Source organism: Nannobrachium achirus (genome assembly GCF_963921795.1).
Source record: "Nannobrachium achirus genome assembly, chromosome: 20".
Taxonomy (NCBI): Eukaryota; Metazoa; Chordata; class Actinopteri; order Myctophiformes; family Myctophidae; genus Nannobrachium; species Nannobrachium achirus.
This window is the reverse complement of record NC_137827.1, coordinates 9,018,144-9,033,000: the sequence shown is the minus strand read 5'-3', so window position 1 is coordinate 9,033,000 and position 14,857 is coordinate 9,018,144. Positions and strand designations below refer to the sequence as shown.

General features: G+C 44.4%; 1 protein-coding gene across 1 annotated transcript; it reads left to right on the top strand.

Moving 5' to 3' along the window:
• Positions 1-4,660: 4,660 nt before the first annotated feature.
• On the top strand, positions 4,661-14,563 carry LOC308305908 (E2F-associated phosphoprotein-like; the record flags this gene model as incomplete). Its single annotated transcript, XM_080750804.1, has 6 exons — positions 4,661-4,808; positions 5,429-5,622; positions 7,978-8,088; positions 8,654-8,768; positions 13,172-13,285; positions 14,308-14,563. Exons 1-6 carry the CDS (start codon positions 4,723-4,725, stop codon positions 14,561-14,563), a joined length of 876 nt encoding a protein of 291 aa, XP_080606930.1. The 5' UTR covers positions 4,661-4,722.
• Positions 14,564-14,857: the final 294 nt, after the last annotated feature.

The following is a 14,857-nucleotide window of genomic DNA, read 5'->3' as shown; positions in this document are numbered from 1 at the left end:
AGTGTGTCCTCTGAGGTTACTGTAGATGTGGAGAGGTTAGCGCTGGAGAGATGAGCGCTGTCATTCACATCATTGATCAGGTTACTGAGGTGCACCAAGTTAAAAGGTACGCTCCCTTGCTGTGTATTCTGTTGGGTCGGGGTCTTTCTGGTGGGTTGCATAGCGGTGTTGGCTGTGGCCGGTGGCTTGTGCATAACTGGAGGTCTGATTGGCTGCTGCTTAGAGAGTGCAACTGGACTCTTGACATATTTTGCCTTGTCGGTCTCCAGCCTTTCCACTGCTCTCTGCTTTGGTCTCTTTGCTGCAGTCGGGCTCTGCCGGTAGAATTCTGGCCCTACTGGACACTTGGGACGCAGGCGTGGGGGTGTAGTGAGGGCGGCGGTCCTCAGCGGTCGCCCCCCAGTAGAGGTTTGTCTTCGTTCTCTGTTCTTTTGAAGACCTGGCTGCTGAAGTCGTCCATTTCTTGTAAATGGAAAGCTATCTTGTTTGAACGATGCACATTATTGCCAGGACTAGAGCAGCTGAGCTTCTGATTAACATTAGGGCATGGGCTTAGGAAGGACTCAGAGCCATTCCGGAGCACATTAGTCCTAAAGACGCAGATGTTGGCTGGCTTATGGGCTCCTCCCAGACACACTTCCCCAACTATGACCCACCCAAGATCGAGGCGCTGTGCATAGGGCGCGTTGTCAGCTCCATTGTATTGTTCCCTGACTTTATACGCTTGAATTACATCTCTGCCGAGGAGGAGAAGAATTGCTGCACTAGGGTCGACTGCTGGGATCTTGTCTGCCACAGGAGTAAGGCCGGCTTTACACTGCAGTCCAATCCAGCCCAAATCCGATTTGGTTTCAAATCTGATCTTTTGGCCAGAGTTTTCACACAGCATTTGCAAGTGACACAGATCTGATCTGTGCATTCAGACAGCGTAGCCCAAAGCTGCTCTGCGGCGACATGCATGCTTTGGTTACCGTGGTAACGACGTAGGCGTCATGGCGTTACGTCACTACGGCGACGCTGGTTGATTACGTTCTGATTACGTTCAGGAAATGCGACATAATAGACCATAGTAAACGCTAGTAAACACACGTTAATATTGTTTTTCTCTCTTCTTTTCTTTACTCTTGTGTTTCGCTCTTCTCTCTCATTTTCACTGTTTAGCTCACGTGTTTTCTCTCTTCTCTTTTGTTTTTCTCATGTGCTCAGTGCACTGTAATCAAATAGTAAATACTCGCGCTCTGTAATGATGTAATTTACAGCCGCGTTCGGTGACGCTTGGCCAGTTTGAAGTGGCTTGTATGTGACCTGCATATAACTCAATGGGGTGGATGTGGTTGCTGCTTTCAGACTGTGTCAGATGTCCTCAGATCCGATATGGATCGGATTTGAAACTACCTCTGGATGTGGTTTTTCAAAATCGGATTTCATGTGACCTGAATGTGACATGTTTGGATTTAGACTATTTAAAAAAAATCGGATTCCACTTTTGAAGTGACTCAGATCTGATTGAGGCTAGATTTCAGTGGCGCGTGATTATGGATCCAACTGGGAAAGATGGATGGAAACGGCATAGAGCGCTCGTTTTCACAGTTATTGTCCACGACACTGCAAGCGGCGCGAAGGCCAGCGGACCTTGGTCCTGCTCTTCGCCCCCGAGCGCCGCAGGCGCGAGTGGCCGCGAAGAGCGGGCCAGGGCCGCGCGGCCGGCGGAGCGCCGCGCGAGTTACGAAGCCGTGGTGAATGCAATCGTTATATTTATGCCCAGGCCGTAAGGCCTGGGCAAGCGCACGATAAACGCCATGATAATTGGGTACCGTGCACCTCGCGCGGTCCAAGTGACTACAACGGAGCGCTCCCTACGTCCGGTTCAGCCAATCACAAGCTTCAAAAATGAGTCCGGGGCGTGGTTATCCATCTTTCCCAGTTGGATCTATAATCACGCTTCAGTGGCAGTGTAAAGCCGGCCTAAGATGGGGGTAATGATTAGCAATCTCTGGTGATGGGATCTCTGACCTGTCGTCAGGCATCATGTCACACTCTATAAGTGTGGGGAGAGAGATGGTTGTTTGCTCATCCATTGACTCCACAATGAAGTTGAAAGCCCGTCGTCCTGTTGTGTCTTTGACACCAGAGCATGTCCTCAAGGTGTATGGTGCTGAACTTGCTTTGATGCCGAAGATGTCAAAGAAATATGTTTTATATTGTATCATAATCACAGATAAAAGGGTAAATTTGTTTCTTACCGATAGGGGTATTTTTGTGTAATGGAATATGTCTATATTTTTATGTGGTGCGGTGTGGTGTGATGTAGTGTGGTGTGGTGTGGTGTGGTGCTAAAGCTGCGGTCGAAAAGGGGCTTAGGAGGAGCCACTTCTCCATTTGCATCCTGGGTGAGGACAAGTGGACATACATACATGTGTAAATGCACTCCTAGGGCCATCACCTCCTCTTGGGGGCAGGGAGGAGGAGGGTGAACAATGAACATGTTCGACACCTTTTGGTGTCGGAACCGATCAAAGCTGTGCTGACAAGGAGGAGGAGTCAGGCTACACAGGGACGAGTAATTAGGGATCCCATATACTGTATGTTCTTCTAGGGCTAGTGCAAACCCCCGCTGTGATTGGCCAGAAGTCGCTGTGATTGACATTTCTCGTTTTTACAACTATCCCTAAACCTAACCTTAACCTTAACCAGGTGTTTCTCAAAGTGTAGTCCAGGGACCCCCAGGGGATCCCTAAATGATAGTTAGGAACCAAATGGACCCTTATAGGTCTCAATCTCAGAAAATTTGAATATTTTGTAAAAAAGCATTGCAGATGCCATAGCAGCCCAAATCATAACTGACCTCGGAAACCTCCCACTGGACTTCAAGCAACTCTGACTTCAGAAGGTTGACATTTCTCTATTATAAATCCTTGTTTTGAGTGGTCTTATGTAATATTGTAATATTTTGAAATATGGACTTTTGATATTCATGTGCTGTAGTGTAAACGGATCTGGAATTATTCACTGAATGTGCAATGTGTCTAGAATATGAAAGTTTCATTATGAAAGTTTCAACAATATCTACTTTTACAAAATATGCCTGCCTTAAATTAACTGTGTAGTTTTCATACAACAAATATGTCTGCCTTAAATTAAAACACACACACACGTTTTCATACAAACTGCGATCTGATGGTCGCATTGCATACCTCCACAATTGATTTACGCCTATGAACCATAGCTATGAACACCCATAGAGGTTTACACCTCTCTCTCTCTCTCCATCTTGTACAGACATTTCCAGCATCCACATAAATAAATAGTCAGCTGAAAGGTTCCGTTTTAATTCCACGATCTTTGTCTCCCTCAAGTGGACAAAGTGAAAACTACAAGTAAAATTCTCCTAACCCAAAACGGCATCATCTATACTATAATTTAGCGAATGTCTGAGTGAGTGTCTGTCTGAGTGAGTGAGTGTCTGTCTGTCTCAGCGTTTCTCCTCGGTGGCTGGAGCAATTGATCTGAAATCGCATCACCATCAGCATATGAACACACCTGACATAACTGTGAAGCCCGTTTGTCACTTTCACGAATCGTATGCTGTATAATAGCATTTTTATGGTCTATCTATATCTATTTAGCCTACAGTACCTTTTGTGACCACACATGTTAAGGGAGGGGCGCTGTTGTTCAGGCCATGCACAATCCCACACAAACCCACACACACACACACACACACACACACACACACACACACACACACGGGGGGGGGGGGAGTGTGTGTGTGCAGGCGGGCGGGCGGGGGGGGGTGTTCTGGCCCTGTTACAGATGTTGTCCAAAATCATGCAGATCGGTACACAGTATCTCTGTAGCCGTTAAATGGAACGGGTATTTACATTGATGCTCCTACATATTAGCATGCAAGCAACAGTTAAAGTTACTTTCCATCCCTCATATATTGTGTGCACAGTGCACATCCCATAATCCACACACTGCACATCATTTCGGAGCTCATATCTTTGAACGGGTAAGGGCTAGTTGAATTAAAACAAGTACATAAAACGTTTAATAAAGAGCCCTCTTCACTTTATCATCTCATCATCATCAAGAATAAGATAATGGGACTATTTATCTATCAGGGAAGTTCGGAACTGTAAGGTTAAACTACATTTCACAAAAAAACCCTGGAGCATCGTTTATGATTGCGGAACATTGACGTCACTTCTAGGCGACATCGACTCACGCATTGAGGCGTGATTATGGATCCAACTGGGAAAGATGGATGGAAACGGCAAAGAGCGCTCGTTTTCAGTTATTGTCCACGACATTGCAAGCGGCGCGAAGGCCAGCGGACCTTGGTCCTGCTCTTCGCCCCCGAGCGCCGCAGGCGCGAGTGGCCGCGAAGAGCGGGCCAGGGCGCCGGCCGCGCGAGTTACGAAGCCGTGGTGAATGCAATCGTTATATTTATGCCTGGGCAAGCGCACGATAAACGCCATGATAATTGGGTTTTGGTGCACCTCGCGCGGTCCAAGTGACTACAACGGAGCGCTCCCTACGTCCGGTTCAGCCACACGCTTCAAAAATGAGTCCGGGGCGTGGTTATCCATCTTTCCCAGTTGGATCCATAATCACGCCGCATTGAGGGCGAGGCGTGATATTGAGGAGGCAACGCAGTACATCAACAAGCAGCAGTTAGTTGTGAAGTGAAACGTCGGATAAACTTGAATCATTGCATTAATGAACATGAATGTTGACATGCCGTCAGACGTGGACTCGTTCGGGATAGAAGAATGTCCCAGTGATGAGGAGAGAGCAGCCAGCAGGTTAGCAGCAACAACACCTTTTATTAAAACACGTCTGTAGCATGATGCTATGCTATGCTAAATGCTAAACTTCTGCTAACATGTAAACAAACTTGGACGACTGGGGGTAAAAGGCAGATGGATTGATTTGATTTGAATACTTTATTAACATTTAGCAAAGTACACGTGGTACTAATGGTGGTAAAAGGATAACTCTAAAAGCCCTATTCTGGCTTGTTTCCATTGTGGTCCTGTGTATTCTACTGAGAGAATACCTGGGAGAAATACAACAAATACAACAATGTTCGAACACAGCAGCAAGATTTGTGAACTGTTGTGACAAAAGAAGGCTAGAAACACAACCACCTTAAAGGCCCATTCCTACCCTGCCAGATAACAGATAAAAAGAATCTCTTTCTCCAGATATTTTTCCATTCAAAGTGGATGGTACATACAGTTAAAAAAAATATTGCCACAGATATTAAAAAAATATATATATATCTGCCACAGATAAAATAATTATCTGTGGCAGATATTTTTTTATCTGTATCTACCATCCACTTTGAATGGAGAAATATCTAGATTTCTTTATCTGTTATCTTAGAAATAGAACAATGACGTGGTGTTTGCTTTGGTCCCAGTTCAGAGGACGAGCTGGAGGTGCTGCTGAACGGCACTCCAGACCAGAAGAGGAAGCTGATCAGGGAGTATCTGACCGGAGAGAGTGAGTCCTCCAGCGGAGATGAGTTTGAGAAGGAGATGGACGCAGAGCTCAACTCCACCATCAGGACCCTGGAGGGCAGCTGGGGAGGAGCCACAGCCACACGCACACTAGGTCTGAGGAGTGCACACACGCATGCACACGCAACCACACACACACAACCACACACACACACACACACACACACGGCACACGCACACGCGCGCACACACACACACACACACCCCCGAGGGATGCTAGTGTTCATGTGTTTTAGTTTTTTCGTTACATGGGGGGATTTTTACACTTTGGGTGGCAATACCACTTAAGCTAAACTAAGGCCCCGTCCAGACGACAACGGATTATTTTTCACCGGGGAGGTAAAACCACGAACACCCATGGGTGTCCACATGCAGACGCATGCAAACGGAGGACTAGCCGAATAGTTTCCAAAACTCCGGCTGCAGTGCATTTTTGTTACCCGGGCGTATTTATTTTGCCTTGTGGACACCGTAAACGGAGAAGTTCTTTGCTTGCATGCTTACGTCACCTTGTGCTCCTCGCCTCCTCCTCCTTGCTATGAGAGAATCCCGTGGCGGTCTCTGTAGAATATCCATATTTATGAGCGCATTCACGACATGTTAACATTAGAGAGCTCAGCTGTCTTATTTAGGGATGGAGCCCTAATGAATGATTGTTTTAATGATATTTGTTACTCTTGTCAAATGTCATCTTCATAGATGGTGGTCACTGGCCAGCCACGAACTCACAGTTGCAAAATATAGGCCTACCAGTTATATTCTGAATGTGTTGTCTCACATAGCTTTCCACCGGCTCAATAAGCTGGATCGATAAGGTGCTCATTATCAATAACGAGATGCAGCCCTCGTCTTGTTAACGGAGCATATCTGACGCGACGCGCCTGCCTCTTCTCTTTGTCAAAGTTTGGATATCAACTGCCAATATCAAATGATTTCAAGCATAATGGAGACATACGCACGCATGCAGGCATTATTCCAGCCCATTCTCACCAGTTAGCCTTATTCACGGCCCGCCCACCTACTTCCATTTCTCAGTTTTCCCCGGGTGCTGACTTCAATTCGAAGGGGAAACTATACTGGACTTAAAGCCAACAAATCATTATTTCTAACAGTAAAGTAAATTATAGTGCTTTGTGCCGTTTAGTATCTTGTGTTCTTGATCATGCTAGCCGTATTTTATACTTTACTATTCGGAAATTGCATTAAATTTGCGATTTCTGTGCCAACTCCATAGGCTATGGTAGGATTTACCCCTTCAAAATGTGACTTCAGCACCCGTGGGATGCTTAGTGGGCGGGCCGTGAATTGGGCTAGTTGTCTGACGCTTTGAAGGTGAGAATATGTTGTTTATTCACGGCATGTGCTGCCTTTTAAATTATTTCCACGATCAGCACAAGCACAAAAAAAGGCTCTAGTCTAGGCTGTGTAGCCTACATTATCTTCCATCTCTCTCCTATCTCTAACATGTGTGTCTGTCACTCTAATTTAGTAATAGATGCTGCTTTAACAAGTGCACTGAAGCATTCATATGATTATGTTCTCATTTCCAACTTGAGGCAACTTAGAGATCAGATGTTCAAATAGGCTAAACATTTTCCAGGGACTATTAAAAATTTAAAAAAGAGTCCCCATTATGCAAGTAAAGAACATTCGATTGTGGTTTAATAAATAGCTATGCAACGTTCTCCTCTGCTGCACCGTTAAACGGTCCCGTCTTACAAAGCTCTCTCTCTCTCTCTCTCTCTCCCTCTTCCTCTCCCCTGCTCTAGAAATAGTTCGCGAATTTATATTAAATTAATATTTAAATAGCAATTGTGCATGTTAAAGTGTGAAGATTGTGAAACTTGGACAATGCATAGCCTATAGATAGATAGCTGCTGCAATGATTGCATGAGAGCAGGGGGACGCGGCCAGCCGGCCACCCGCTTCGGTGACGCGCAGACAGGGATTTATAGTGTTTTGATAATACCGTGTGGACACACATATTTTTCTACACGGGCCCGTGTGGAGGCGTAGAGGTTTCAAAACGAAGTCAGAAACGCCCGGGGATTTTTTAGGTATGGACAGGGCCTAACGTCTGAGGTATTTGTCATTGTATTTTGTCGCTCTGCTCCAATTTAAGGGGTGTGTGTGTGGGTATGTGAGAGAGAGAGAAGTGAGACTGAGACAGAGCAGTTGTAGCAAAAGTTAAGCCGGAGTGTGTGTGTGTGTGTGTGTGTGTGTGTGTGTGTGTGTGTGTGTGTGTGTGTGTACAATAATTGCCCTGGACATTCAAGCTTGTATGGTATGACGGAGCATACATTTAAACATTAGAATGTTTCGTCAAAGTCCCGGTTTGGGTGTTTGAAAATATGGTCACTCTCTAGGAAGATGGAGCTAGGTGACCAGATGGATATGATGACACACTCAGATGAAAATGTTTTTTGTCTGTCTGTCTGTCTTCCAGCAGAGCCAGTGGGACAGGCCAGTGTCCCAGTGGGACAGTCCAGTGACCCAGCACCCCAGACTCTGTATGACGATGTCTATTTTGACTCTGACTCTGACGAGGAAAACCGCCCAAGTACGTATTTATTTCCATTTATTTGTTCATTATAATGTTGGTTTTACTCTCTTAAAGCACTATGGTGCTATGTAAATCAAGTTACTCCATCTGTGTCGCATTAGACTTGAACCTCTTTAACCATTATTTTATGCTTTAACTATTGAAAAATAGCAGATATACAAGCTCACAGCGCGGCACTCGGTGCCACGTGCGAGCTTGTAGATCTGCTATTTTTGACCCGATTCTATAAATGTCTTATCCTTTTTTTAAATCAATGTTTCTCAAAGTCTTTCATGTCAATGGACCCTCAAAATTACATGTATTTGGCTGCGGACCCCCATCTCAAAACATGTTGTTCCAGGGACCCCCAGAAGCAGAGATTTGAGTTACAAAGGTTTGCTTTGAAAAAATTCAAAGATTTGCAAAAATGTTGCGTGAGCATGTAGATCTGCTATTTTTCAATAGCTAAAGTATAAAATAATTACAGGTCTTAATGTGTTAATATTACGCAGATCTTTTCCTGCGCTTAGTGAAAGGGTTTTTAAACATGACTTGTTAGATTCGCTTCTCTTTCTATTTCCAGGCAGTTCTACAGGAAAGAGGCGGAGCCAGCGGAGGATTCTGACCAATGATGAGCTGTTATACGATCCTGATGAGGACGACAGAGACCAGGCCTGGGTCGATGCCAAGAGGAGAGAGTACGACACGTCTCTCCCGTCTTAGACTTAGACAGATCTAACACTGTTTAACTATCTATAAGCTCAGGGATCTCCAAATATGGGCATAAAAGGGACAAGGACTGACATAGAGATCTCCATATATGGCCATTCATTTATTAAGTGAATTATATTTCAAAATTCAAATGGTAAGACAGAAGTGTGACTCACGTCAAGGCAACCACTCTTGCAATCTCCAATTGCATCTTTCTAGTTTGTGTCCTGGGGAAACTTTATACATGGGTTGCATTTGTAGTCCTACACCAGCCATGTTGAGGACCAACACAGGTGTTCATATTGGCGCAGAACATTAGTTCTGTGCCAATCAGACAAATTGAAACACCTGTGTTGGTCCTCAACATGGCCGTTTAGGACTACAAATGCAACCCATGAATAGACTTCTAGGGTAACTTTTCTGGGGAAACTTTATTTATTACTAGGGTAACTTATCCGCTGCCATTGGAAATGGCAGGGATAGGGAATCAATAGGAGTGGAAATCAATAGGGAATCAATGGGTGAGGGAATCAATAGGGAATCAATTGGTCGACAGTTAGCTTACTGTAGAATATTAGCAACCACACTCGCAATTTCCAATTTCATCTTTCTAGTTATTGCCAGACCCATGAAATGGGTAGGGCCTACATAAGCAAATGTCTGTCGGTCCGGGTTTTCTATATAAAGGGTATATATGATGACATGATGATGACATGCCTACAAAAGGCATGATGTCATAAATGACCAGAGGGTTGGCAGAACCGGGGTCTGGCACAACCAGGTTGACCTGGTCTAGTTGTATACCTGGAGGTGGTTTGATTGATTGAAGACTTTATTAGAAGTTTGCATAGGAAAAGGTACAGTTTCATGACGGTACAGTTCACTGGTACAAGGTCTACTAAAAGGAGATCCATTGAAAGACTAAGCTTATTTCCACTGGAAACCATTGAAGTATCTCATATAACATTGAATGACAGACAAATAGAACACAGTACTATGCAGTAGATATGTAAAGAAAAACAAAATAGAAGACAGTAAGTTTAAACAAACAGTATATACAAAGAAGGGGCAGGGGAGGGTAGGATTGGGCTAGGTTTTTTTACCAGTTGCGAACGGCTGCTGCCTGTAAGTGGTTTTTCAGGGCAATTTTAAAGGATGCTAGTGATCCACACTCCTTTGTGGCCTTCGGTAAGGCTTTCCACATTTTGGTGGTATAGCAGAAAAAAGAGTTTGACCCTTTGTTGGTTTTGACTCTGGGTTGAAAGTGATCTGTGGCGCTGCCTCTGGTGTTGTAATTATGGACATCCTTAATGTTTATAAAGTATTTTGACAGGTACTTGGGTATCATAGTGGTGTAGTGTATCTTGTACACCAGGCCCATTGCAAGTTGCTGTACTCTGTCAACTACTCTGAGCCACCCCACTCTTAACTGGTGAGTAGCGGTGAGGTGAGTCTGATAGGGAAGTCTAAGCAGGACCCTAATTAGTTTATTTTGGGCTGTTTGTAGTTTAGTTTTCAGGGCTTGTGGGGCGTCACGATACCATACGTGGACTCCGTAGTCAAAGAGGGGCTGGATTATTGCACCAGCTATGGTCTTCAGTGTGTTGGAATTGACCATCGGGGCGATCCTCTGTAGGAAACGAGTTCGTTGGTTGATTTTATTTATTACTTTAGAAGTCATCTTTTCACTGGAAAGATTAGCTTCAAGGATACATCCTAAGTAAGAGATTTCGTTTTTTCGTGTTATGACCTTGTCACCCACTTTGATTGTGAAGTTATCGACTTTTTTGAGGTTATGATTTGATCCAAAGAGGATGGACTCTGTTTTACCCAGGTGAATTGATAATTTGTTGTCGTTAAGCCATGTGCAGATCTTACTTAGTTCAGAGTTAAGTGTCTTCTCAACCTGCAAGTGGTCCTTGCCCGAGACTAGGAGAGCCGAGTCATCCGCGAACAGGAACAGGTTGCAGTCACAAGCAGATGCCATGTCGTTCACGTATATTAGGAACAACAGAGGTCCCAGTATGCTACCTTGAGGAACACCACAGTTTACCGGGAGGGGGGGGGACAGGGTACCGTTAATCTCCACCACCTGTTCCCTCCCCACCAGGTAAGACTGCATCCACCTCACTGCTGCGCTGTCAAGACCGATGGCTTTTAGTTTCTCAATCAGAATAGAATGATTTACGGTGTCAAATGCCTTCTGGAGGTCCATCATGACCATGCCGCTATATTTGCCGTCATCCGCTTCGCGTTTGATTTGGTCAGTCAAATAGAGAAGGCATGTGTCAGTGGAATGAGATTTTCTGAATCCAGATTGGAACTCGTAAATCAGATTATTCTCATCGAGATATCTTGCGATCTGTTCGTAGACTATTTTCTCCATGACTTTGGATATGGAGCTAAGAATGGAAACGGGACGGTAGTTTCCAGGGTCTAGTTTAGGGTCTAGTTTAGGGTCTAGGTGTCATTACTCTTATTGTGGGCTCGCTAAAAGGCGAGACAAGTATGTTATTCCAAATCTTTATATGTCAGGTTTATTCTCCTAAAAGAAATGACTGACAGTACAAAGGCAGGGCCCATAGCCAATGAGGAGCAGCCAAAGGGTAGATCTTTGTGCCCATACATGGTGTTCCACGCGAGCCCAGACTGTTTCGTAGGAACAGTATTTCTAGTTAGACAACACACAGCCAAACGGACAAATGGAGAGAGTATAGTATCCATATCATGGGTCCTCCCCAACCGGTCTGGCCCAGAGCGCTGGGTGGGCGTTTTGTAGAACCCAAAAAGTAGAAGAACCAATCGCTGTCTGCCCTCAGCACCCTGTGTTCGACAGACGCTGATTGGCTCTTCCATTTCTGGTTTCTGCATAATTCCCACCTAGAGCTTGGAGCCAGACCAAGCCCCCAGGACCCTGGGGGAGCCTCGAAGCGCAATGGACATGTTGGCCGTTTTGCGGTACTACAGTTGGGGCTACTAACATGAACGCGCATCTAGGCTTCTTTGTATTTACGCGCGTTCATACCGCTCATTCATACCGCTCGTTCATGAATTGGAGCCCCAGCGCGTCCATGAACACAAACTATGGCGCAAAATGCGTCACAATGGCCCCACTACGTCACGGTTTTACTACCCGGAAGAAGGGGTGAAAACGCCTCATGCGCTGGGTGAGCAACTCGATGCAAGTGGAAGGGTGAGGATATCTGGTGTCCTCTCTATTCTTCTTATAACTCTATGAGCCAGACTGGTCTGCAGAAGACACATGATAATGTGAATCTGCACGACCGGGATGGTTTACCAGGCTAATGGGCTACATAAAAGAGATGGACAGATCCAGACTGCAGAGATTTGTGGATTTATGCAGTAGATGCACTTTCTCAGGTCTTAAGTGATAAACAGCGAAAAAATACACTCATTAGTGCTGGATTAATGGGGGGCTCCGCGTGTGGACATGATCCTCCAGAAACATCTCTAAATATAGTATAATGAACTAATCGATAGAATCAAGTATAAAAAAAAGCATTTTAATTAAATGGGGGGGGGGAAACATTTAATTTTTTTTATTTTATAATCTATAATCTGCCAACACATTGTAGTGTGATGGATTTTGAGCTCAGTTAGCTTTGCTATTTTTGCGCGACACTTATTAAATTATGAAATAATAGGAGTTAAGTGGTTAATCATAGATTGTGTCAATTTGAAAAAGTCTGTTTACGTTTTATTTTCATTGATTCATTGAAAAAGAGGACGAAAGAATCAAGCAAAACTGTCATTGCTCATTGAAAGTACATTGAAAAATTGACTGTACACAGCATAGCTGCATTCACAGCTATGCTGCTAATTCTCAATGGGGTCTGAATGCAGACCACAGAAACCCAGGAGGCGGACTGTAGATTCTTTAGAATCCACCTGTACAGGGGGAGGCGGATTCTAAAGAATCCTAAAACCACCCCGGTACGGTTGGGTTCTTGTAAAGGAATGCTCGTTTTCTATTGACCATGACAGAGGCGCGCGCACCACTCGACATGACGACTTGTCCGCTACCGCTCGCTCGCCGGTGTCTCAAGGGACTCAAGGTCGCCTGAGCCGACTCAGCGCCGCTAGAATGTGTAAACCAGGGTGACAGAATAGTAAATCTTCGTCCCCCGACTTTAAGCACCCCCGCGTGGTCCAAGTGAACGCAATGGAGCACTCCCTACCTGGAGCGTGCATGTGACATTAGTGCGATGATACTATTGGGTAGTATGAACCTTCAGAATCCACCTCCGCCCTATAAGAATCTGTGGTCTGCATTCAGACCCCTCTCCTAATTCTGGCCATCACTGTCACATCTGACTTGCCTGGAAAGTAAAGTTTCTCTTTAAAGGAAAAGAATCTCCTTGTCTTCCAGGTACAATGTAAAGCGTGCCAAGTTGTGTAAAGGACCTGTCCAGAGTCTGTCCAGCAGCGACGCTGTGCTCAACTGTCCCTCCTGTATGATCACACTGTGTCTGGACTGCCAGAGGTCAGAATAATCATCACAATATTAATAATGATGTGAATTTAACCAATTCAGAATGGTTACACCTATATGTTGTAACACCTTTCAATTCGAAAATGAAAGTTGTTAGTGTTGCTACTGTATATAGGTCTATATAGCAACATTATCTATTTTACTTTTTTAATAAGTGAAATCGGAAGAAAGTTTATTTCCCTGTTAAATAGTGACTGGGAGACCCACTGAACAAATGCTCTATTGCAATGATTACTATCAGATTATAGAGTATAGAGCTTAAACTCTTTTTCAAAACATTTCACCAAAACCAAAATATGTCTCTTGGAGAGTTCCTTTAACTGTTCCCTCTGCTGAAGGAACTCGGCATGTCCCACATGATGCCGCATTGATCAAATGTGATATTTTTGTACTACCTGTAATTAGTTCTTTTGAACTAATTATAGTTCTTTTGAACTAATTATCTCCCTGCCGTTCGTTGCCCTTCAGTAAACAACCTCTGTAAACGGATAATGCCAGAGTGATCATCTGTATATGTATTATTGTATATTTTAGCCTATTGGAACTTTTTAGCCCCTGACACATACTTGCATCATGTCCAGGGGGCGTAATTGTAGCCTAGCTCAGCTAGACAATCCACCCATGTTAAAACAAGAAGGGGATGAAACCAACTTCAGGGATAATAAAACATTCTCAGCTTCAATTCAAAACCATCCCCAGTGCACAGGCTTGATCCTGGAGGGGATATACTGCAGTTAGTTAGCTGCATTAGTATATAGTCTGGCTAAGCCAGGCTAGCGTAATTGTACATTGTGGCAGGGGGAAGTCCTTGTACATCAAGCTACCTCACACTACAGAAACAGGAGATGGGCTCCTGTCCCTATGCGCCACTTGGCTTGGGAACCAACAAAGCTACTTATTTATTATGTTATTGTTTTGCTATTATATTTGAATTGTGATATGTTATACTGTTGAGGCATCATGTTGTATTGTAATTGCACTGTGACATTGCAGTGTCTTTTCTTCTGTTGCAGACACGACCGGTATCGCTCCCAGTACAGAGCCATGTTTGTTCTCAACTGTAGCGTCAACAAAGCTGAGGTGCTTCGATACAAAACACAAAACCACAGGAGAAACAGGAACAGGAAGAAGAAGAATACACCGGCAGCAGCAGCCATAGATATATATAAGAAGGCTAGATGGCGCAAGGCGGAGTCGGCGGCGTCGTTCACTGGCCGCCATCTTTGGACAGGATCATTCCCCCTGTTCTGCCGGCACGCTGTATGGTAAAGTGCCTGTAAGGTGAGTGATCTGCACACTTAAATACTCCTTATTCTCTGAAATCTTGACGGATTTACTAACGGTTTGGTTTATTACAAACATTATTAACGTGGCTATGATTCAGGCTGGTTGACATGTTGAAATTGAAGCTTTTCATTTCGAAAAAAGAGCATGCAGCATAGTTAAGTGGCATGGCTACTACTAGCACAAGTTTATCAAGACAACAATCGAGATTTTCAAATATTACAGGTTTTCCTGAGACCAATAACGATTTCATGACAACTAATCTTTTGTCTAAATGAC